The sequence below is a fragment of the Vanessa tameamea genome, chromosome 28, assembly GCF_037043105.1.
Source record: "Vanessa tameamea isolate UH-Manoa-2023 chromosome 28, ilVanTame1 primary haplotype, whole genome shotgun sequence".
NCBI classification, from domain to species: domain Eukaryota; kingdom Metazoa; phylum Arthropoda; class Insecta; order Lepidoptera; family Nymphalidae; genus Vanessa; species Vanessa tameamea.
Window position 1 is genome coordinate 5,410,391 of NC_087336.1, and position 26,254 is coordinate 5,436,644.

Genomic DNA, 26,254 nt, shown 5'->3' on the forward strand with positions numbered 1-26,254 from the left:
CTTCATACAACAAATAAATACAATTTAATGGAATTTTAACTTTATTTATTAAAAACATCACTATAACACTAACAAAAAACAAAACATTAGATTCTTACAACGCTCGTACACGGCTCCCATTTATAGCAGAAACGGTTAGGCACGTTTTGAACGATATTCCTTTTATCGGGGTTTTTATCAACAGATTCCGTAGATGTAAAATAAACAATATTTGTTGAAGGATCATAACTTAAATTGTCATCTGATTTGTGTGTACTTTCTACATTATCTGTGGACGTTGCCAAGCTTTTGACGTTGTGTAATATATTATCTGTCCTACGATTATGATTAAGAATGCCAGCACAGCTGTGGAATTTGGAGAATTTGTCGTTTATTCTATGTTCAAGATCCACGTGTAGATTAAGTTGACGTCTGAAAATTGAGCATAAAATTAATCAAGCTTATTTTTAACAAAAAATAACTATTGACATTAAGACTTAAATCAAATATGAATTAAAAATAGTTATTGTGTAAATGGTGAATGGTGGCTAAAATGCTAGTATTATTTCCCCGTTGAATCGAAATTCCGATTCTCTGTTTGTTTATTTTTTATTTCTGATTAATGAACTAATGAGCCTGCCACTAGATACAAAGGCGAGAACACGTGAATCCTAACCAAAGGTTGTTCAAATCTGAACAAGCTCTAATAAATTTTTGTGTAAATGTATTCACCGGTGAAAGAAAACATCGTGAGGAAACATACATGTGTCCGCTATAAAATGTGTGCAAAAATCTGTCACAATTGAATCCGCTAAACTGCATTGTAAAATAAGCTGCAAGCACTTCATCTTAACTTTTTACTTTACATTACCTTTAAGTACAGATAATTATTTATAGAAAAAAATTACCAAAGAGTATTTTTTACCTATGCTCAAATATTTCTCCACACAGCTGACATCTAACTGGAAGGTATTTTGTAGTTGAGTCCGAGTCCAAAGAGGTTTTACTTTCTTTATGTTGGAAATGGCTACAACTGTAACCTCTTTTCTCTGTATTCGTTTTCTGGTTGGAACTCAAGTCAGACTTCGTCGTCTCCGATTCATTGTCAGTAGTCTTAGTATAAGGGTGGAAGGTCTGGAAATGTCCCGAAGAACGATTCTTCATTTCCGCTAGCACCTGGTCAGGATCACTAATTTTGTCAAAGAAGGAAACTATTTTTTTTAATTTGTCTTCGGGTACATCGCTTTTTGGTGCTTCTGGTTCAGTTTGGGTGTTGCTAGCAATTTTAGTCGTAAATCTGTGGAAAAATAATGTCACATAACACAGATGACCAACGTCGACTTCGAGGAGTGTTAGCTGTCTTTTTTTTTCTCGCTGGAAAAACGCATGACGCTTTACCCCCCAGTAAAGTGGGGGGTATGTGGGACGCGCCGGTGCCCAGGACTGCGCTAAGTAAACCGGAATATCCACTAAAAAACCAGCGGTACCGTCTCCGTCTTTTCAACGGGCGCCACAGGATCGCTTTCGCATGCTACTGTGACGCCCTGACGGTCAGTTTGCCTATGCGAGCCTCCAATTCCTAGTGGGGATTCCCGGGATAATGAGAACCCCCCTAGTCCCTCCAGCGCCAATTGAGGTGGAGGGAGAAAGTGCGCGTAGAGTTGTTTCCTCCTCCCCGATCTTCCTCGGCGGATCGGGTCTGCCGCAGCGTCCATCTCCCACTCCCGTTCCGCTGCCTCCTTCTGAGACATGACGTTTTCGCAGAAAGATCGCATTTCCGACCAGCACGCCTTGCTATCGAGCATAGCGTTGATGACGCTCGGCAGCGAGAGGTCTCTGCCCAAAGTCGCCACAGGGGATGCCTCTGGGGCCCCCACGCAGCACACTCCGTCAGGGTGTGGTGCGCCGTGTCCACTGGCGCACCGTGTTAGCGCGTAGTGTTAGCTGCCTAACTAATTTATGAGGTTGCAAATTCCGAGAGAGCGCACACACACTCCAGAAACATAATATGTCCTGCGCAGTGCGCAATATTCCCTTGAGAATAGCCGGCTTAATTGAAATCGCTAATCAGATCGTAATCATTATCGGTGTTATGAAATTATTATTATTATATAAATTTAAATTACGATTAGAAATGCTGGGTTCAAATTAAATTATACATTACAACATAAACATTAAACTGTCAAAAAAAATATATCAGTTCAGATAGTAATCTCTAATCCTCGATTTCGGTGGTCAACATTGCCGCTGTAAGAAATATTAGGCTCACAGTTGTCCGTGCCTTTTTTTACATTTTACTTTTATAAATTTTGGCGTTTCTATAATTTATATTTTACTGAACATCAGCAGATCTTCGCTGGACTTCGTGCTTGTCGTCTTCTTGGAAGACGTGGCCCACACTGACGTTTTTTTTCATTTTAAAATAATATATAAATAATCCATAATAAATAATATATGATAATATATAAAAAATAATATATATAGTCATTTTTTTGAACCTATTTACTGCAATCTAGCGGGCCCTGCTCAGTGATTGGGAGCTAAGATGTCGTCTCTTGTCTCTGTCACTCACCCTTCAAACCAGAAAACAATAATACCGTTATTTGGTGGTAAAATGAGTGGGTCGTAACATTAACCCAGATGGGACGGAACAGCCCTACCACCAAATAAAGTATGATATTGTGCTGCCCTTTCTTACCCTCGTGCCTGTAGTTACACTGGCTAACCCATCCTTCAAACTACACCAACAAAACCAACATTGCTGTTTTCCAGTAGACCTACCTACTCAGACGGGCTTTCACCAAGTTCATATGTCTATATATTCATATGTACATATAATTGCCAAAACAGTGTACCTTGCAGTAGAAGGCGTTGAAGTTACTTGGGCATTCACTTTTGTTATGCCAATGTGTTCATTCTCATGTAGGACTTTGTCATTCTCTTTGGTAAAGCCTTCGTGACAATAATGACAGATGTACTTTCGATCCGGAAAGTGACAAAGGTTTAGGTGATCATTGTAATTTATTATACCTGAAAATTGTTAATATTAAGCAAGATTATTGAGCTAGTACTCCTTCAGATAGTAGACCTCCGCATACATCAGGCATTAGACCAAGTATAGCCTATTCCAATAGAGAAGTAGAGGTAATTTAACACCAAGACTATGAATTGAAATATCATCGGTCGAGAATCGCGTAAAAATTTCGTTTTGAATATCAACGCAGTGATTATCAGAACTTTGACACTGGATGTATTTTTTTTTATGATATCGGTAGGCGGACGAGCAAATGGGCCACCCGATGGTAAGTGGTCACCACCGTCCATAGACAATGGCGTTGCAAGAAATATTAACCATTCCTTACATCACTAATGCGCCACCAAACTCGGGAACTAAGATGTTACGTCCCTTGTGCCTGTAGTTACACTGGCTCACTCACCCTTCAAACCGGAACACAACAATACTGAGTACTACTGTTTGGCGGTAGAATATTTGATAAGTGAGTGGTACCTACCCAGACGGGCTTGCACAAAGCCCTACCACCAAGTATATGATAAGGATGTCAGTAAATATGAATAGTATTTTATTATAAATAAATATATATATCAAAAAGTGTTTGTAGTACATAATATAGGAGAGCTATTAGGAAATCTCATGGAATATGTAAATCTAAGATCCGGTTATCTCTACACTTTTCAAATTGGAAAAGGTGATTAATTGGACGTACAAATACACAAACAAACCATAAGATATCATTTTGCATCCAACCATCGGACAATGCCGTGGCGTTGTATCCGTCAAATAACTTCTCTGAATAGATTGAACGTACGATAAAATTATCGGGCCCTTCGAATCCCTCAATGCGACATCCGAGTTAGTTTTCCTCGGACGTCGAAATCTTCTGAATTGCAATCTGATGCGTCTTCGGCGCGCGAAACGGGTTATGTTATTATCACTGCCGCCGTAGGGGTAATTTTTCGCTCGTATACCCAAAATCCTCTGTAGAAAAATCTGGAAACGGGTTGGTTTCTTCCGATTAATCAAATTCTGAGCGTAAAGTATGTCACTGGCATCACCAACTGAACTATCGTTGGAATCCTGCGTGCTCTTATCATCTCTCGCGTTTGATAGTGTAGTATTAGATTTAATCATTTGAGATGAGGAGTTACGACTTAATTTTAATTCATTTATAACTGTTTCTGCTTGATTTTCTAATAGGTCGCCGCTAGATATTTCAGTAGTTCCAGCGCATGCATCGGTTTTAGTTCTATGTGATCTCTTTCTTCGATGAGTTCTTTCATCATCGGGTTGTTGATCTGTGTAGTTCTGGGGTAATATCCCTATGACACTGGCATCATATATCTGGAAGAGCTTTTTAAGACATTTGTACTTAGCTTTTAGTACTTCGTGTTTCTTTTTCGGTACCCATTTCAGTATTTCCTCATTTTTCTCTATCTGTTCCGGTATGCTCGTGAGGGTCGGCTGTTTGTTAAACATTGAGTCGCGATGATTCTCAACGATTTTGCAAATAATTTTAACGATCAAAAATATGTAAACACTGATAATAACTTCGTAATTTTGATAAAGTATCATAACTTACGTTTCGAGTGTTAATTTTGATTGATTTAATAAATATAAACGTTTAATAAATAACTGCACGGTATAGTGACATTTTTATTATGATTTCAGAAAAATATTTTTTTTTAATTTTTTAAATACGTAATTAAGAAGTATGCCAGTAACATTATAATTTACGAGAATATCGTCGTTGCGCCTGCAAAAGTCGCTATGTGTATTTTCTTTTTTTCAGATTTTTATGCCGTTATTTCAATTTATGTACCTTTCGATGTATGAACGTCACATAGCTAAATTTTAAAACATTTAAATTATTGAAGTTATCACAAAACTGTTTTTACAGTACGTGCGATTAAAACGGCATAACAATCTAAAAATAAGAAAAAAAACACATATGACATAGCGACTTTTGCAGACGCAACGACGATATACCTATTCGTAAATTAAGGGCCATCAAAAAAAAAAAAAGATTTATCGATATGCCCATTTAATTGATGTTCGTAGGATTATCTGAGTATTTATGAAAATATTTAGTATATTTGCTTTTATTAAAATTAGAGAAGTATGTATTGTATAAATATTAAATACGTTCTATTATAAGACCAGACTAGACGTAAAGCCCGACTTAACAGTTTGATTGGGGTCACCTGATAATGATATCGAAGATTTATCGCTGCAGCGAACGTTCTAAATCCCACCAGTTTCTGAACAATTTGTATACATGGACGTGTCTAGCGTAGAATATGTCAATATCAATCAGAAATTGTGAACCATAACGATCAGACACTCAGACACACAGAGTAAGCGCCCGAATTTTCTATGAATTCGCGCGAAATTCAAAATGCTTGACTTTTAACTACTGCGGCTTAGCCTCTAACAAGATCGGCGGACCGCAACGTATATTAACAGTCAAACATTTTAAATTTCGCGTTTGGACATTCAAATGTTTTACGACATATAAACATTACATAAAGGGCAAATAAATTATTTCTTCGTCGTAAATTGGAATGCAACAACAAACACAAACTTTATTTTTTATACATTTATTTCAACGACGTATAAAATATATTTTAATTTATTTACAACATTCTTATAATAAACATAAATAGCTTTTATATACAAAACACTAGATACATAGAATTCTTTCATAAAATTACCTATATTTAGTAATTTTTAGTTTTGTCATAAAATGCTTAAGACTATATTTACCAATCATAAGAGGAGAATATCCGAGTAAACAACATTTGACAGCAAATAACGCGATATCATTGGTCGAGAGCTAGATTAATCTATGATACATTTTAAACTTTGCCGTTTCATAGATTCAAGTCATTTGTAAAAAATACATTGTTAAAGAAGGCATATTATTCGATACAAGATTATATTGATGATAAAAAAGCGTGGAGTTAATGCTTGTTGACTTCCAGGCAGGAGACATGACATACATATATAATTGTATTTAACTAACATTCATGTATTTTTAGATGTTGAAAAAGAGTTTCTTGCCGGGTCTTCTCGGTAGAATCTACATTCCGAACCAGTGGTAGCTTTACTTTAAATAGTTTGTTAAATGACGATTCAAAAGAGCTTGTAAAAGCCTACTTGAATAAAGTATATTTTGATTTTGATATTCACTATGGATTTGCGAAAAAATGGCGTTTTGAACGGCGACGAAACTGTTATCAGAAGTAGTTATGTGTAATAGTATTGTATTATAAATAAAGATATATTAATCATAAACTATTAGTAGTGCACAATATATCTGAGTTATTTGCAAACCGCATGAAATAAGTAAATCTAAGGTTCGTTTATCTTTATTCCTATTTCGATTGGAATCAATACTATTTTGTAAACGCTCACTTCACATCTCACTCGTGAAATGTTGAAAGGCGATTTTCTATAATCTATGCTGACATTTCACGATCGTGTTCTGCGGTGAATATCGAGTATTATGTTACAGAATAGCTTAAAAAAATAGGCTATTTGACAATGCGAAAAATAAAGTGCCAATTATTGTAATCAGTATATACTATGAGTTTAATAATGGTTATTTATCAACGAAAGTAGAAAATAATAATTAATTTATTCAAAAATCCATAAATAAAAATGCATTTTTTTAAACGTTTGTCACGTGACACAAAACGCTCCTAATTGGTCGGGTTTATGATGACGTCACTTGCTTATTAACCTCGTTTGCCTACTGTATGTGGATTATATGTGCCACAGATTAAAATACAGGCAAGTGACGTCACCGACCCACTGCAGCGCCATATTTTCAAAGTAGCGTTTTCTCGCACTATTTAAATATGGAATTTTTTATTAAAATTTTTCACGAAATATGTACTAGAATTAAAAAAAAAAACAACTTTTACTGGGTTCTTTAACCTCTACTAAATAATATAAAATGGATTTTAAAAACCAGTCAAATAGCCTAATGTTGAATAAGTAAATTTTGTTATACGTAGAAAGTTCAGCTATAATTTCAGTTATCAGTCACTAAAAAGTCACGATAAAATATAATTAAAATAATCTTAAATTTTGACATTTCTTATCACAAACATATAAAGTTCAGATTACGAAAACGTTTCTTGATAACCATTATCTTCAACGCAGTCTCTATCCGTATGATCCAACTGGCATTAGGATTCCTGAAATGAGTAAAAATTATTATTGATTTATCTTATTTAATAGAATACACGAATTCCATAAATATTTAGGCCCTAGGGCAGATGCCACGGTTGCCCACCCCTAAATCCGGCCCTGATTTACAATTTACAGGCACGTAGTCACCACAAAGTGGTACTACGTCTGAGCTCACTTCCTGTTTGATGGCTCACACAGTTTGGATGGCGATCCCATCGCACCACACCATCTCCACAATCCACTTATCGGGAACTCTTTTTTATAATATGGGTAGGAGAATGGGCCACCTGTTGGTAAGTGGTCACCACCGCCCATAGACATTTGCGCTGTAAAAAATATTAACCATTCCTTACATCGCCAACGCGCCACCAGCCTTGGGAACTAAGATATTATATCCCTTGTGCCTGTATTTACACTGGCTCACTCACACTTCGAACCGGAACACAATAATACTGCTGTTCGGCGGTAGAATATCTGATGAGTGGGGGGTTACTACCCAGACGGGCTTGCACAAAGCTCCACCAACAAGTAAACTCTACGACTATGACTCGACCCTATAACAATATGTTACAGCAACATTATATGTATATGTTTACCCGCTATACACGCCGTCATGAAGCATATACCGCAACCAGCGAAAAACGCCCTCACCGCCATCTTTAAAAAAAGAAAACGCAATGATTATCGTTAAAATTTGCATATTATAGGTACGTTCCAGAGGAATACATTTGGTTTTTGGACTTTTTTTTTTAAACGAAATATTTATCTAATATTTCAAATAGATTAACTTTAAATTCACTTGATTTGAGAACGGTTTTGAAAATAAAAAGCGTACGTAAGCGTTTTTTCATAAATCGTAGAAAAAGTACTAAGTGTATTAATTCTTATACTCTATATAAGATTATTAAACTATCGATAGTATCGATAGATGATCATAGGGAGTTATCGATACTGTCGGTAACACATTAACTATCGATAGTGGACTATCGATATGCAACACTAATATCTTGTCATTACTATGTGAATTAAAACTATAGTAAAAAATAATTAAATTATGTTATATTAAACCGTATGTTATAGAAAGAGACAGAGAGACAAAGCAAGAGAGGGAAAGGTCACTTGAGGCATAACGCTTTTATCTTACGTGACGACTTTTGTGAGTTCACTCGTGAAATAACTCCGAACCTTTATTTTGAAGTTTTACGTGGAGGGGCGCACCTTCATGAGTGTACAGATCTACATACTTAACTGTGTGTTAAGTGTAGTAGTTCAAGCGTGTGGTACCACCATTAGTATACTTACACTAGACAAGGTTTCCGTTTGGTTGGGGGCCATGGAAGATATCGCCCCAATCAGAATACCCGCTGAAGAGGGATTGGTGAAACCGCAGAGGGCGTAAGTCGCGATCAGTTCCGCTCGAGGCTAAAATTAAACTATTAATACAAGTAACTATATTTCATTCGAAAAATATAAATTGTCTTTTTATGACCTAATTATGCAAAGGTAACAAAATAAGGTAATGTCAAAAGATTTTTTTTTTCCAGTCAATCCTAACTTGCACAGATAATTAAGATATGGTGTAAATAGTCCAAATTAGAGCCAAAAGTATTTATACTGTTTTATTTTACTTGAACAAATATTTAACGGTTTTTATTTGAAGTTCTTGTAGTTTATCTATGATAATTCCTTAACAGAAATCTCCGAATTCAAAGAGTGTGCTGTTGATGGAGGTTAAAATTCATTTAGATTAGAGAATGCGTGTAAAATAAAGACTCACAGATAATAAACCCGCTTCTTTCATTTCCCCCATCCTCTGATACGCCACAAATTCGTTTACAACCGTCTTCAAACCGATTAGGGAGCCCACCAGCTCGCATTCATCCCATGGAACTCCTGGAAAATTAAATCAATATATTTCATTAAAATAGAAATATGCTCTTAGAATCAGTAAAATTCCTGCGCCAAAGGATACAAAGCCTGTTTGGCAGCGTATTGACTATTTTAGATAAAAGTCGTAATATTCGAATTAGTAAAATTGCCTTTATTTAGCCCATGGACAAACATGAACAAAATTTACACCTAGTGTAAGTTTTACAAGATTACTTGTGTAGCTTAACCATCGAGTTCACGTAAATTTTACTTTTGAAATTGTCAAAATTGACGCCCACTCGCAAAAAATACCGGAAACAACCAATCATAAGCGTTCTCAGTTTCTAACGTTAGTCGATATGCTCGTTAATGGCGAGGTAAAAACCTCCAGCAGTGAGGTCTTCCTGCTTGGACTACAGGTCAAGCCAGGAACGGACCTTGAGGTTCTTCTCCTTGCCCGGGCATTTCCTCAACGGTAGCCCTAAGCTACCGTGTCAATGATTTTTACCCATTGGGTCAAGGCCTAATTGGCCCAGTGGTGTTCATATGGTAAAAAACTCTAACACACAACTCGTGACTCCAATTTCTGTCACTTGAGGGCGCTGATTAGAGTCTATAAATATCGCAGTAAACGTCAATGTTCAGACATGGTGGAGTGGCGATTTGCGCAAGACGGCTTGCAGGAGCTGTATGCGAGTTGCCGAAGAAAGACCACAGTGGCGTGCATTTGGAGAGGCCTATGTCCAGCAGTGGACGAATGTGGGCTGATGATGTGTCAATGCTAGCGAATAAGTAACAAAACTCGCACTGGGTTAAAAACTTAAAATAAAGTCTATATACGATATGGTTCGGATGGCCCATTTGCTAGTCTGCCTTCTCGTAAGAAATAGTAAAAGCTACTCGAGGTAACTCACCCATCATCCAGGACAACGGAATGAATATCTTCCCGAATATCCACTCCAGGTTGATGTCGGGTTCGCCCAGCAGGCCGCCGCAGTAGCCCAGCACGCCGTTCACGAAGGCGATGAAGGACACGAAGGCGACGAGGTTGGCGATGATGTTGAGCACGAGCGCCGTGCCCTGCGCCGCGCCGCGCGTCGCCGCCGACAGCGCCGACTGCTCCTTGCTGCGCACCGACAGCCGGTGTCACTACTCAACGTCTTGGTTCCCGTGGTTCATATTGTCTATGGGCGGTGGTGACCACTTACCATCAGGTGACCCATATCCACTGCATAGTCCGCCAACCTATGCAATAAAAAAAAAAACGACGGGACGGCGTCGACATTGACAGACATCTATCGATCGAATGACTTCCAGAACCATCCATCTCACATTATCACCGAAAAGGATTTGCAAGGCAAATGGCGTCATGAAAATGTTTATCTCGTGTAACTTAAACGCTGCACGACTCCCTGATATAGGGACTCGTGAACGACGATGACAAGAAAAAGATTTCTTGACTAATCAAGAAAAGAAGAATCCTTCTGAAATTCTGTAATATCTAAATATTTAGATATTACAGAATTTCAGAAGGACAATAATTCTGATAACGTCCTACCGCTGGGCATTAATGCTTAGAACGTGTTTCGACCGTTCTTCATCACAATGGTGGAGATATGATTTTTTATCGAGTACCAGTTCTATTCAAGAGTAGAAAAATACTATGAATTGACCTATAAAAGTTCTCATACTGCGCCGGACCTCTCTACTCCTTTAAGATAATCAATCTCCAAACTATGATTGTGTAGTCCAAAAACAGGTTCTCAGGTAGTCTATTAGTTGTAAAAGGACAGTTCCTTTAACAATCTTCTAATTTTTCCATATGGAAGAGTTGCCAAGCAGTGGGATATTAACGCTGGTACGACTACCTACGGGACGCTTTCTGCCATAACTTCGGTCAGGAAGCCTCCCCTCGGGCAGGTCACCTACATCTCAACAGGCTGTATATTGTCCACGGTGGTGAGCGAGCGCTTTGTCTCGGGGAGGAGCAGCTTGGCGAAGCAGACTGCGGCGGGAGCTGACATAACGCTGGCTGTGACGAGATGCGTGGGCTCCGCTCCGAATCCAATGTACGCAGCCAGGATAGTACCTAAGAACAAAAACATTTCTTTACACTAAATTTCATTAAAAAGATGGTGATTTAAATGAATAAACTAAATACTATTCATTACATGAAATGTCAAGATCGTAATTAAGAATACACAATTATACTTGCCAGAAACAGTCGCGAAACCAGAAGACATTACAACGTGAAGCTCGGATGCTGTCAGCACTGATAGATAAGGTTTTATCAGAAGAATCGATTCCGTCTGAAAATTAAGTAATGCAATCAAAATCTCGATATCAGAAGATTCAAGATGGTTGGAATCTGAAATGTTTATATTCATATACGAGCGATCCGCCCCGGCTTCGCTCCGGTGCAATGCTAATGCTAAATATACTACAGAATATCTTACATAGTTTTTCAGTCATTAGACAATACAAACCGCTATGTCCCTGCGTTTTAAATCTGTAATTCATTTAAAAAATGGTTATTGTGGGTTACCTCTAAGAGATAAACATGTGCCATTATAGACTTTTTTGAAGACGTTTATAAGGTGTACAATACTGTAGTACATTATTTTTATCAATCTCGTAGGGTTCAGCGTTTGCAATGCAAGCGCAAAAAATGATTTTATTTACGACATCACTTCAGAAACCTCTTAAATTATCAGAGTTTCTCTACTATATTGTGCATGTATTATACATATAAACCATCTTCTTGAATCAATCTGTCTATTAAAAAAAACGCATCAAAATCCGTTGTGTAATTTTAAAGATCTAAGCATACAAACAGACAGCAGTGTTCGACTTTGTTTTATACTATATATTGATGATAATGTTTTCTTGACCGATTTCGGCCAATGCAACCAATCTCAAGGGAAAAGCTATCTCAGGATATATTACTGTGCATATGTGTGTGCACAAACACAGGTGCACACTCTATTCCCTCACTCATATAATAAGATGGAACGGTATCTTTTAGATCTTTTTTACTGAAGAGTTTTTGACAGAAAAATCCAATAACTCAATGGTCCGATTTGGGATATAAAACCAGGATCTCGAGATATATGGTCCTATACCGAGTTACTAGACCAACGAGTAATTCAAATTTATCCTTGTCCAAAATTAAAGTTAAACAAAAAAAATTAACAACGTATTGTCGACAAATTTTGGTACATTTTCGTAAGGATTGTAAGAATCAGTAAGTTGGAATAGTTACAACACGCTAAGTTATCCAAGCAATGTCCGAGACTTTGACGCCTTCTATTGTTATGTTATGTAAATCACTATCGGACTGTGACAGACTGAGGTCACGGATTAGCGGTAAACTCGTTAGAGTCTCATCTGAGTGATTTCACAAATCAGCTTGACGACTGGCTTCCCACGCCGAGATGGCCCAGTGGTTAGAACGCGTGCATCTTAACCGATGATTTCGGGTTCAAACCCAGGCAGGCACCACTGAATTTTCATGTGCTTAATTTGTGTTTATAATTGATCTTGTGCTCGGCGGTGAAGGAAAACATCGTGAGGAAACTTGCATGTGTCTAATTTCAACGAAATTCTGCCACATGTGTATTCCACCAACTCGCATTGGAGCAGCGTGGTGGAATATGCTCCAAACCTTCTCCCCAAAGGGAGAGGAGGCCTACGCCCAGCAGTGGGAAATTTACAGGCTGCTAATGTAAAAAAAATGTATGTAAATCATCATGACTTCATTGAATTTCGTAAAAATAAACTCACCATTCCAAGAAACACATTTCCGACTGCAATGACGCTTTCACATACGGTAGTAGCGGTAGCTACTTGCAGAAGACGTCCAAGCTTGAGGCAGAACCACTGCAATGCCCCCCAGAAGAACAACACTTCAACTAACATGCTGAAGAAGAAGATTACTGGTAGAGTCTGAAAAGGAGAAGATTATGACGGAAGATATAACATCAAAATTGAATTATTATTTAGATAATACCGCAAAAAAAAATGATAAACGCTATTATGATAACCTTTATCAAGAAAATTACAATCAAAATATACTTGATTCGAATAGTCCCTTTAAGTTGCGATTTTACAAGATTCCAGTGCAATTCATGAAAATAGATTATATCGAGGAGAACCGGCAATAAACTCAGTAGTTACTCCTTTCCGACCATTAAATTACACATAGCCTATTCCAATAGGAGTAGGAAAAAAGATAAACAAATCCTACATTTACGTATTTCATACGATTCGCTAATAACTGAGCTATATTGCGCACTACTAAGAGTTTATCATTAATATATCTATATTTATAATAAAACATTATTACACTTAACTACTTATTTCCACTTTAATTTTACTACCAAAATTCCGATAACAGCTTCGTCGACGTACAAAACACAATTTTATCGCAAGTCCATAGTGAATATCATAGATTAATCGAGCTCTCGACCAACGATATCGCATCAATTTGCCGTCAAATGTTGTTTGTTTGGCTTTTCTCTTTTTATGGTTGTAATGGAGCGATTATGAGACAATTGATAATTCCTATGTGAAAATCAACGAATACTAATTCCATACATTTGAAATCAATAATTTAGTCTTTTTGCGAATAACTAAGTATTACTACAGAATCCTCCGTCATGGTGTATATGGGCGCAAGTCGCCATTTATGGGCAATGGTTTAAAATATTAATGATATAAAATAATAATTATATATAGTCAATTATCATTTTAATGTTTATATTTTATAATGTAAATTTCTAAAACACTATTAATCAATAAGTAAAACTTAATTTGGATTCGTCTTGCAGCGCCACCTGTGATGTGTCGTAACGGACTATGTAATAAAAATATTATATTATTTATTAAGTAATTCAATTGTAATTAATTAAGAGCTATATTTAATGATAAGAACCAAATAGATATTCATTTTTAATATTAAACTATATTTTAAGAATTAATTTGCAGTAATTGCATTAATTTATTATAAAAAGTCGTAGTTGTGAATATCCGTTTGATTCATTCGAAGAGGACTCGTTAGAAACGGGCATTGTTATAGCAACGCCATATTGCATTGACACATTTTGTGAAAAGACAATAAATTGTTAACATAACGAATAAAGATTCTTTAAGTTGATTGCGTTTCAATGCGATGGAAGCTGTAAACCCGACTACTTCTCCGACATGTACTATGTCTGCTCTAATAAAGTCTTCTGGCGTAATGACAATTAATATTATGATTACTCGTCAAAGACAATGAGAAATAGACATAGACAATGTTACTACTTTTTATTAACTGTAATATTTATCATAACACTCACACTAAAGGCAAAGACTTGTTCTTGTCTGACGAGTAAATCGCCAAATACGAATCCAGCGCCTTCCACGCCGTACGAAAGAAACGTAGCCACCTAAGAAAAACAAAATAAATATCTACACAAATGTAAGAAAGTAGAACTGTCGATATTACTCTGAATTGAAGACATAGCAAGGATAATTTCGTAAACTTGGACATAATCCCCATACTTTATTTATTACTCTGATGGTTTAAGGATTTATATTTCGGTTAGTACCAAATGTCCATCAAATATAGTGATACCGAAAATTAAGAATCTATAGCATTTTCTTACCTTGTTTGAGAAGCACTGCAGCGCAAACCTGCCCGTGTCCCACCTGATGAAGATCACACCAAATAGAAACTGTATCAGTAGTCCCATACTAACGCTGCGCCAGTTTATTCGACCAGGATGCTTTGAGAATACGAACCCTTTAAAGAAACAAAAATACTCAATTTAACGAAATATGATATGCTGGATGGATAATGGTTAAAAATCTCTGTCTTTTTGCTACAACGCTGAAGACCCCAAAATCCTGTGTTCAAACACAGGTCATATCGATAAAATATTGTTGATGGATTCTGTCGAATATTCCAAGAACAGCTTGGACATCTCGAAGTTGCAAGCGTGTATACTCTGTGTGCGTGTACACCTTGTCTCGAAAAGCACCTAAAGACATTGGTCGTATACTTGTATACAAATATAATGTCCTGCACAATCACTAGTCTCCACTAACCGTCGTGTTCGAAATCGTTCTTGACATGAGATCATCTTAACCATCATTTTCGTTTCTCGTGTACGTTCAACTAAAGCAAAAACATAACTATATTAATATATCTAAAGGAACTTACCCATGACTAGCAAAACACTTAATCCGAGCAACGAAATTAATCTTTCAGGCGCGTCTTTAGTGTCCCAGTACAAAAAGAACGCAACAGCAGCCAAGATCGCTAAGCAGAAAATCCATCGGAAAAGTCTAAAATCAAATCAAAATATACTTTCTTCAAGTAGGCTTTTGAATCGTCATTTTACAAAACTACCCATATTAAGTGAAGCTACCACCGTTTCGGAATGTAGATTCTACCGAGAAGAACCGCCAAGAAACTCAGTAGTTACTCTTTTCCAACATTTAAAATACAAAGTTATGTTAGTTAAATACAATTATATATGTATATCCTGCCTGGAAGTCAACAAGTATTAGCTCCACGCCTTTAAATCATCCATATAATCTTATATTGAATAATACAAGATATTAATGTGATCCTTAATTTCCAGTATTTAAGCGAAACAGGTCATACTACTACATATGTATCTACTTACATGATTTTCCATAAATATGATGAAACACTGTCCACTTTCGTCCATACGGTTCTTTCAAACCATTCTCCCAAGAACTTCTTCACGACTAAGAAGTATATGACGAAGAAATAGATTATGCCCAAAAATGCAATGAGACTTCCAAATCCGTTACATAGTTCAAGTGGATCAGAACCTGTAAAATTCGGTAATTATTTAATAAAGTTTTATCAACATGGCTGAATAAATTAAGATCAGAGCTTTCTGTCAATAGTGGATTAAAAAAAAAAACAATGGCGCGCAAGATAACTCGCTCTTTAGTAGGAGATTTATTATCTGTTACTTTACTTTATTTCAATTAAACTGGTACTTGTATGTTCAAAAGTTGTTGTTATTTTCAAATTATAAAAGAAATATTATTGTAAATTTCTAAAAATGTTATTTCATACGATTGAACTCCTTCTTCAAAAACGAGTGTAATGAACCGATTTTTAAAAATAATACTATTTTTAATAGAAATATGGGTGCGTCATGGGACGCCCAACAGAAGTGATAACTTAAACTAATATAAGTTGAACTATTTAATATTTAATTTTGACGTTGTCGCTATCACCAGTTCCATCTGTCAAAAATTGACTGGCGCCGTAACGCGTTACGTAACGAATCGGTTTACCCTCCCATAATAAGTTATCACTTCAAAAGAAATTGAACATAAGTATAATATAAGTATAATAACATAAATATAAGTATAACACTGTTCACTTCTCCTCAATTTTAAATCAAACAACTTCAGCGCGATTCTGTAAGAAATCACTTCTCACTCGTAAAAAGTTGAATCCGACTTAGGGTGATACACCATTATCATAAGTAAATATTAGAGTCTTTAATTATTTATGTCTATAGACTGTTAAAGCTAGAGGACGCGTCGAAAAAAATAGCGGCCAACTGTTGGCCACTAAGTACACGCACACTAGTAAAGTTGTGACGTTTTGCGAGTGTCAAACGTAGCTGTCACGCGCAGCTAGATAAAAAAATTGGCTGGTTTACACACAACACACTCGCTCTGTCTAAAAATCTTATAGTCAAAATAACATTCTATCAGTTCACACTCGTGTTCTGCTGTGAGTTACGAATTCCTTCTCACAGAAGTCAACTGTTTCGAAAAGTGTAAATACTTACTATAAGTCATCCAATAATACATGCAGGCGAAAAAGAATCCTATAACAAGACCATTAAATACGAAAATCGTGATCGTCTTCATGGCGGAATTGTTTTTCTTGATAAAACCGTCCAATGAATTGCCTGTCTTCATCATAGTCACTTCAAACCAACCAGTTGGTTCGTAGTCTAAAATCTCATGTGTGATCTGTAATTAAAGTATTCTTTAAACAGTGAATTTACCAGTTAAAGGTTTTTCCCCGGTAATAACAATACTATTATATAGGAATCCCCGGAAAGGACTTGAGTTAAATTCTGGACAATTTGAATTTAAGCAGAGGTATAGCTAGGCTAACAAAGGCTAGAGTGCACCGTTGCATTTAAAAAAATTGGGAACCTGCACGAAATTTCTTATCATACTTTTATATATAAATAGATTTTATTTTCAGTAGAACAACCAACAGTAGATACAATATCAAATGAAGAAACAAAATTATACTTCAAAATTGTTCCAGTATTTACAGGTAGTCTCACCATACACTATCACATAAAATACGAAATAAATAATCGATTACATATGTGTAAATCATAACACATATTTCAAAGTTGAAAGAAATACAATTTGGTTGGCATTAAGTATCAAAAATATAAATTAGACATAATCAATGATCTCAGATGAGAGTTATAATATAATAAATATTAATTAATAGAACCAATGAAATATACCATTAAATTAGAAATGAGTGCAAATAAAATTCTTTATTTTTCGATTGATATAAAGGCGGCTATCGTGACATATGTATGTCTTAATCTTGATTATTAATGGCCATTTATAACAATGATAACCTCGATATGATGGATCTTTTTCCTAATTGCAATCTATATAATCTGTTATACAAAAAAATTACTCGTATTACGGGAATTCTTCATGGACATTATTTTTCGTCTATTCCCCGGACTTTGTATATTAAACAAATTGCATTTTTCATTATAAAACTTCAAGTTTATCCTAAATCTATATGACAGTTGACGAAAAAACTGTTTTTGTATATTCTCGATTCTATTAATATGCACTTTTATACGCGGTGACCAAATTAAGCAACAATATTGTAATCTGCTACGCACCAAATAATTAATGAGCTTTAAGACAGTTGCACTCCTTTCCAAGTCTTTGGAGCATCTTAGAACGAATCCGAGTGATTTATTTGCTAAATCAAGAGCTTTATCTATATGCAGGTTGAAATTCAATTCACTATCCAATGATGCCTTAGTCACAAATCCTATCAACTTCCTTTAAATCTATATTTTTTATATAATATTTGGATGGTATAATTTTCTTTTCACGAGTACATTTTATGTGATAACATTTGTCAATATTCAGGATCATTTTATTCTTATCACAACATTCGATTAATTTGTATAGATTTTCTTGTAATGAAACAACATCAGAAAATTATTTTTAGAGAAAGTTAATTTTAGATCATCAGCGTATAAACTCACGTCACAATCCTTAAATATTGTTACAATATCATTAATAAACATTTTGAAAAACAATGGCCCCAAATTAGATCCTTGTGGGACTCCCGAGGTAGCAAAAAATGGCTTAGAGTGGTGTCCGTGGATTACCAATCTAGAGATTCTTTCCATTAAATAAGTTTTGCACCACTCTAGCAGGCCATCCTAAATACCATATGATTTCAACTTATTTAAAAGAATGCAGTGAGTAACCTTGTCGAAGGTCTTTGAGAAATCTGTATATATGGTATCCATTTGAAGGCTACTATAAATACATTCAAGAAAGATTAAAAAATGAAGCGACAAATTGATTAATGTAGAGCGTTTACTTATAAATCCATGCTGATTGTCATTTATGTAATTATTGACATGGTTATATATAGGGATTCGAAAACTTTAGCCATAGTAGAAATTATTGAAATTGGGCCATAATTACTAATCAACTCTTGTTAACCACATTTGTAGATGCGTGTCTCTTTCCAAACTACAGAAACTTGTCCAGTTTCTAATCATCCGTTATATATTAACGACAGTGGCAAGCATATTGCCTTTGCACAATTAACTAGAAATATTATCAGGTCTTGGCTTTATCAAGTATTTTTATGTTTTTATAGACGTCCTCTCGCGCAATTTTAAAGTCTTCAATTTCATTGTATGGACAAGTAATAATGAAATCTAGGCAATGAGACACGCTATCATCGATAGCATATGGTGCAATATCCAGGAAAAGTGATTCGTATATGATTCGCAAATGGATTCTACTTGAGTAGCCTTATTATCATTTAAATACAATATAGGAGAGAAAATATATATAGATATATAAATAATAGACTTTAGCGAAAAAAATTGAGATGGGTCCAAAAATATTTGGGATGTTTCCCAATTTCATTCTTGGCGGTGGAATATATCAAGACATTTCTCTTGTCACCTAGCATCTCGTTAACCTACATTTGTCTCTAGGACCAGAGCTGGACCTGTAATAGAAATATCCATAAATATCGTATACTTACGTTTCCAACGCCGTTTTCCTTTTTCTCAGCAGCGCCCATTTCTATACTGTTAGCAACCTGAAACGAAATATAAACAAATATACTTAACAATATGATTACAAGAAGAATAGTGTTTGGATAGAACATATCGTCAGAAAAAAAGGAGAAACGGTAAAGCGCCATAATGATATTTTTGGAAAATGAGATCTAAAGTACCTAGCTTTGGACTTCAATCCCAAAAACATCCTTATGGCGCTTCAGCTGTTCTTCCTTTGCATTGACGACGATTGCTGATTAAATCTTATCATTTTTAGCCCGTTATATGAATTATATCAGATGAATGCAGTTTTTTAATTTGTTGGAACAATTCTTGTTTTGATGATAGCAAACTGGAAAGATCATATCTTACAATTTTTGTTTTTAATTTTTATTTTTTGATTTATACCCTTTTTCAAATAACTCACACCGCCCTTTGTTAATATCATTTTTTGTTTTTAACTCATACACTCTGCATACAAACTCATCAATAATTTGAACTACCTCATTCGATGTTGTCAATGTTGTATTTTCAATATGTAGCTGTCGAATAAAAGCCTCTTGAAGATTATTGACTATTAAATTATATAAATATTAACTAAGTAAAAAAAAAATCAGCTTGTTCGCAATCATTATTGATGATTTCGTTGTCGTTACATATTGGAAGGACTATTTGATCAAAACTTTGATTGTAGGACAAATATTTTTCAAATAATTTAGATAATAATTTTGAGATTTATCAAAAAAAACCTTTAGTTAGTAATAAATTTTCGAGCATCATCAAATCGACATATTATATATATTATTATATTCTACTTCTACTTCTGCTTCTACTTCTGTTAACTAATACAATCAAGAGTTTTCGTACAGGAAATTTTTTGGCGTCTCATCAAAATCAAGCTACTCACGTCAAGTTTGATAGTAATAGTCTTACTATATATTTATCATTTAATCAGCGTTTTTATTTGAACAAATCAATCGAGCGTTAAATTAACATAAAACGAATCGAAGACGACAACTAATCAAAGCGTACTTTGTTTTGTTTTTTGTCAACTCCAGGTAAGAACAATTTATTATAAAAACTTTTCGAAACAAATCAAAAATACTTTTATAAGTATTACTGAATCGTCAAGCGTTCATGAAGCGGTGGTATGTGGATTCTCCCGAGACGAAACTTTTTAGTTATATTCGAAAATGCATATCCAGACATAGAAATACTATTCAGTTTCTAGACAAGAACTAACGATATTTTTAATAACGAATTTCAAGGCTGATTAGCGACAGCTTTGGTATAGACTGCGGAGTTTTACGTATTAAAAATAAAAGTATACCTTGTCCAAAGAATGTTTGCCCAAGAAATGGTTAATATTTCTCACAGTACTAATGTCTATGGGCGGTGAGTACTTACCATCGGTGGCTCATTTGCCAGTCCGCCTATCTGACATATACTTATACATTAACAGCCGGTAAATTCCCACTGCTGGGCCAAGACCTCCTCTCCCTTTGAGGAGAAGGTTTGGAGCATTTTCCACCGCGCTGCTCCAATGCGGGTTGGTAGAATACACATGTGGCAGAATTTCGTTGAAATTAGACACATGCAGGTTTCCTCACGATGTTTTCCTTCACCGCCGAGCACGAGATGAATTATAAACACAAATGTGCAACATGTACTTAACATGAAAACTCAGTGGTGCCTGCCTGGGTTTGAACCCGAAATCATCGGTTAAGATACACGCGTTCTAACCACTGGGCCATCTCGGCTCTATTTAGAATTTTTTTTTTCTACTATATTCCAAAGTCTAAATGCGAAAAGATACAATTTGTAATTGAAGAATATTTCATCTTGTTAAAGATGACTAGTCGATTTGTTCACTTCAACATTTTCCACTACAGTTCCGTTTTTATACAGGGCCGGGGTTAACCATTTAGGCACCCCGGGCTGGACATGTATTCGACCGCAAAGGACCGGCTGGTTCCAGGGCCGTAGACAGTAGAAATCGTGGACGACTTTTTTTTCACAACAAACGTAACAGTGTGATCGAGTACCGACTCTAACGATGTCCGTAGGGCATAGGATTGAGATTATGCAGCTCGGAAGGCAACTGGCGCCATGAAACGTCGCTCCCTCCTAACGCCGGCATTTGTTTTATCGCTGTAAAGTTTTGAATGTATTCGTCAGCAAAAATGTTGCATAGAACAATCCATATCTTGTGGGAATTAATTGCATAATATAAGAAAATTTTGCATTTTAGCAGGCCCTGTAAAGTATCCATGAATATACCGATATTTTCTAAAAAATCGTATTCCACTGGCCTGACTCGAAGATTGATCCAGGACTTTCAAAACCATTCTAAAGTAGCCACTAAACCATCGAGTCTACAGTTTACAGTCTTAATAATTAATGTTCTTCATGCCTGTTTCTTGGCTTTGAGCAGGCCTGTCTGGTAGAGACCACCAGCTTACCCAAGATTAGGAGCACATAACCGTCATGTAATTTGAAGCCTCAATAGTGCAATGGTTTACGGGCCGTATAGTAATGTAAAAAGTCGCACGATCGATCCTGGACCCCTTGGAGGTCGTCTCCACTTCTAACACAGGTGATAAGCTTAAAAGGAGGGGTAAATAGGTATATTAGTAATTCCTGAATTAACTTGGGGCATTGCAATTATATATTTAAAAAAAAAGAACCGGTTAAAATTTCGTACACTGCTCATCTCTATGGGTAGTGTCACATACCACCAGGTGGCCTATTTGCCTGTCCGCTAAAACCTTCTCAAATACGTGCGATATCTTATGGTATGTGTATGTGTTTAGCAGTTTTTCTGTAAGGTATTACATAAATAAACTTGTAACCCCTACTTTCCGTTTGCATACGGTACAGAGAACGTTATTGGGCAATTGTATACGCATATATAATAAGATACCGGGAAATGTAATCAATTTACCATTTACTATATTAAAAAAGTTTATTAAGACTAAATTAATAAATAAGTCTTATTATTCATTAAAAGAGTACTTTTTAGAAAAAAACGCCTGGATTTAGGCTCGGGTTCCATCACAGGACACTAATTATTGTAAATAACAGCATTGTAAATCTGTTTATTTGAAAAGAGCAACTACGCGAGTTTCTTGCCGTTTCTTCTCGCTTTAGGCTGCTTTCCGAAACGGTGGTAGCATTTTAATATCGACGATTCAAAAACGCTTCGTTGTGAAGTTTGCTTGAATAAAATTGATTTGATTTGATTTGAAAATAACGTCTCCTCGTTGACAAGCATAGATGAGTCAATGATAGAGGTATTTAAACAAAGTAAGAATGTATATTGTTTTGTAGATAAATAATAAATAAACCGCTGTATCTGTCTCTGTAATTAACTAAATATTTTTCGAACGTGATTTAACTAATATTATTTATACTCATGACATTGTCATAATCTTGTGGCATTATTTATGTATATATACATGGTGTTTGAAATGTGTCATCTGCCGTCCTTGAAACTGACTGTTGGAATAACAACTGAAGATTGTATCATTTGCGCACGTATGATGATTAATTTATTGAACTTAGCAAAACAATAGTATGGGCTGTTAATGAGAATTTTTCGATGCAATTTTTTTTTATGGCATTGGAGCATATGGGCCAACTGATGATAAGCGCCACCAACCTTGCGGACTGAGATGTTATGTCCCTTGTGCCTGTGATTACGCTGGCTCACTCACCCTTCTAACCGGAACACAACAATACAGAATACTATTATTTGGCGGTAGAACAACTGATGAGTGGGTGGTACCTACCCAGACGGGATTGCACAAAGCCCTACCACCAAGTAATAAACCTATCCCAATAAATTCCCAACTAGTTTGAACCTTAGAATCTGCGGCCTTATATTGAGACCTCTACACCGACGAGGCAGTCATTTAACTGTCATAAATTACTTTAAAAACAACGACTCAAAAGTTTCGAGCCTACTTTGATAAGGTATCTGTATTTTGTCGTTAGGTTGATTATAATTTAGTGTAAATATATGTATTTTATAAGAAAACCAGGTTATCTCAACACTTACAACGCGACATACGTGAAATAAGTAATTTTACTGACTGACATTCCTAATAAGAACCTCCACAATGGTAATGTGCTCAACGTTAAATTTATATATCGGTTGCGTGACACGATAATGAGGTCGTAACCGATTTTAGTCGAGGCAGCCATTTTCGTTGAAGATTTTAAATTGTATAAATATTTGCAAATAGAGTCAGTCTCTAATCTCTATTGTCTAACTCTGATAATCTGACACGACTCCGCGACACATACGTGCTCTCTGAAGAGGGAGAGAGAGAAAAATATTATTTTATTGATTTCGAATAGAGCCGAGATGGCCCAGTGGTTAGAACGCGTGCATCTTAACCGATGATTGCGAGTTCAAACCCAGACAGGCACCACTGAATTTTCATGTGCTTAATTTGTGTTTATAATTCATCTCGTGCTCGGTGAAGGAAAACATCGTGAGGAAACCTGCATGTGTCTAATTTCAACGAAATTCTGCCTCATGTGTATTCCACCAACCGGCATTGGAGTAGCGTGGTGGAATGTGCTTCAAGTTCAAACCCTCTCCTCAAAAGGAGAGCAGGTCTTAGCCCAGCTGTGGGAAATTTACAGGCTGTTAATGTAAATGTAATTATATTGATTACAGCTATTGTCTTGTTTAACTACTAAACATACTACATACGTTTATTACGACGTGGCCCCCAGCAAAGACCCCACTCTAACATAGTTACTTGTGCAAGCCCCAGTAGGTTACCACCACCACCCACTCATTAGATGCTCTAATCAGGGCCGGACTTAGGCCTCCACAACAGAGATTCCGTCGAGTTAACAACTATCAAAACATACTCAAATTATATTAGTGTTACTAATCTGTACTGTTTTAAAAGTTACCGATGTAAGTAAGTATATTATAGCTTACGGATTGAAATTAAAATATTCAAACCAATTTATAATATAATTATCAGGGTCTCGACGCCTCTCTTGGTCTAGGACCTCCACTCTTTTGTGGCCCCAGGGCATCCAGACGTTTAAATCCGACCCTGACTTTACCGCCAAACAGCAGTGCGAGTATTCTTGTGTTCCGCTATGAAGGGACATAACATCTTAGTTCACAACGTTTGTGGTTCATGTCTAAAAGTAGTGGTGATGATTTACCATAAGGTAACCATTTCCTCGTACAACTGCCTGTATCATTAAGAGGACACACTTATACATAACAGATATTTATGTAGTTCTATAAAACTGTAATGTTTATAACATTTATATTAACTTTAAACACTTACCGAACTACGTTTCCGAACGTCTTCAGTCGCCATGTTGAATTGTGTTTGGTTGATTAAATTAATTTCTTAACGATTAATACTTTTTAACACATTTGTTGCTAACTATTAACTGGCAAAATATCTCCGCAGTCTTGTCATTTTTCAAAGTTTTTCTGTAAAAAAAAAAACCAAATATAAATAATGTTAATAAAAAACAATTTAAAAATCGAACATATTTATAGAAAAAGTTAGTTATAAACATTTCCATAGTAATGATACAAATAGAAAAGATCTAAAAAATAAGTTACGGATTCCTAAAAAAACTACAGTTCGAATGGCAGTAAAATTGCCATCGTTACTTCGGCAGTAAATTAAAGTATTCAAGCACCACTGAATTTCCTTGTGCTTTATTTGTTTTCGTAATTCATCTCGCGCTCGCAAGGAAAACATCTTGATGAAACCTGCATGTGTCTAATGTCAACGAAAATTTGTCACGTGTGAAACCCGCAATGAAGCAGCTTGGAATATGCTCCTAACCTTAGCCTAACCTTGAATTTATCCCATTCTGTTACTATACAATACAATCTTGTAATTTAGGTAACTTCACGAAATTTGTTATAACTATCGCAAAGCTAATCATAAATAATTCTTACTTGTGCAAATAAAATTTATATATCACAATTTTAATTAGCAGTTCGCATTTTTGGTTGTAAATAAATAAATAAATTGAGCACACTTATCAATAATAAATATGTTTATCTACCTTCCAACTTCTATTAATATATATATATATATATATATATATATTTTTAATCTATATTTATATTATAAATGTGAAAGTATCTATCTGTTACCTCTTCACACTCAAACCGCTGAACCGATTTAAAATAAATTTGGTGTGGAGATAGTTTTAGCCCTGGAGTAGGACAAAGGCTAGAATAATTTTTTTTACCTTCGAATGTGTTAAATCGGAGGTGACTTTTATTGACGGTGAAAATTCGCTTGGGATAAGTCGTTATATATAATTGCCTTAATCATACTAAGCGCGCAGGTGAAATCCTTCTGGCGATCTTTCCCCCCCACAAAATACCAAGGGAGCCTCACCTATCCGTCATCGGTTAGAGTTTTTTTGCATCCCCTGCATCCTTTACATTTTTTTCTCACTGGAAAAACGCGTTACGCGCTTCCCCCACGTGATGGAAAGTGGGGGGGTGTGTGGGACTCCCCGGAGCCCTGGACGCCGAGTGCGCCCAGGTACGCCGGGTTTACCCACTAAAAAACCAGCGGTACCCTCTCCGTCTTTCGGCGGGCGCCACGGGATCGCTTGCGCATGCTACCGTGACATCCCCTGCATCCTAGCTTAAGATGGGCCTTGTTAAAATAATAAAATAGTATAAGTTTCTGCACCACTCATCTCAGAATAACCTGTTGCACCTCATGCAACTTTGTGTTGCAATATTGTAATTTTCAGTTTTAAGTTTGGGTGCAATAAAGTATAAATAAATAAATAAATAACGCTGTTGCATCTCTTGGGTCAC

General features: G+C 35.9%; 2 protein-coding genes across 2 annotated transcripts in view; both read right to left on the reverse strand.

Annotated features, from left to right (window-relative positions):
• Window positions 1-23: 23 nt before the first annotated feature.
• On the reverse strand, window positions 24-4,662 carry LOC113391827 (uncharacterized). The gene is made up of 4 exons (XM_026627922.2): window positions 3,721-4,662; window positions 2,835-3,009; window positions 905-1,276; window positions 24-411 (listed from the first exon to the last, which is right to left on the reverse strand). Exons 1-4 carry the CDS (start codon window positions 4,568-4,570, stop codon window positions 87-89), a joined length of 1,722 nt encoding a protein of 573 aa, XP_026483707.2. The 5' UTR covers window positions 4,571-4,662; the 3' UTR covers window positions 24-86.
• Window positions 4,663-7,011: 2,349 nt separating this feature from the next.
• LOC113391826 (solute carrier family 28 member 3-like) overlaps window positions 7,012-26,254 on the reverse strand; it is a 30,861-nt gene continuing 11,618 nt past the window's right edge. The window contains exons 2-16 of the mRNA XM_026627921.2: window positions 24,738-24,889; window positions 19,398-19,454; window positions 16,894-17,080; window positions 15,739-15,910; window positions 15,270-15,394; window positions 14,713-14,849; window positions 14,404-14,493; window positions 12,848-13,009; window positions 11,280-11,373; window positions 10,994-11,153; window positions 9,979-10,190; window positions 8,973-9,088; window positions 8,498-8,617; window positions 7,792-7,852; window positions 7,012-7,200 (exon numbers count right to left, since the gene is read on the reverse strand). Of these exons, the coding sequence (XP_026483706.2) occupies window positions 7,169-7,200; window positions 7,792-7,852; window positions 8,498-8,617; window positions 8,973-9,088; window positions 9,979-10,190; window positions 10,994-11,153; window positions 11,280-11,373; window positions 12,848-13,009; window positions 14,404-14,493; window positions 14,713-14,849; window positions 15,270-15,394; window positions 15,739-15,910; window positions 16,894-17,080; window positions 19,398-19,454; window positions 24,738-24,770 (1,758 nt within the window). The 5' untranslated portion in view covers window positions 24,771-24,889 and the 3' untranslated portion in view covers window positions 7,012-7,168. The remainder of the gene's footprint in view (window positions 7,201-7,791; window positions 7,853-8,497; window positions 8,618-8,972; window positions 9,089-9,978; window positions 10,191-10,993; window positions 11,154-11,279; window positions 11,374-12,847; window positions 13,010-14,403; window positions 14,494-14,712; window positions 14,850-15,269; window positions 15,395-15,738; window positions 15,911-16,893; window positions 17,081-19,397; window positions 19,455-24,737; window positions 24,890-26,254) is intronic.

Coding starts and splice junctions, on each gene's coding strand:
- LOC113391827 (XM_026627922.2), bottom strand. CDS start 4,570: ATGATACTTTATCAAAATTACGAAGTTATTATCAGTGTTTACATATTT. Junction 3,010..3,720: donor ATGCAAAATGATATCTTATG/GTTTGTTTGTGT, acceptor AACAATTTTCAG/GTATAATAAATTACAATGAT. Junction 1,277..2,834: donor TCAACGCCTTCTACTGCAAG/GTACACTGTTTT, acceptor ATTTTTCCACAG/ATTTACGACTAAAATTGCTA.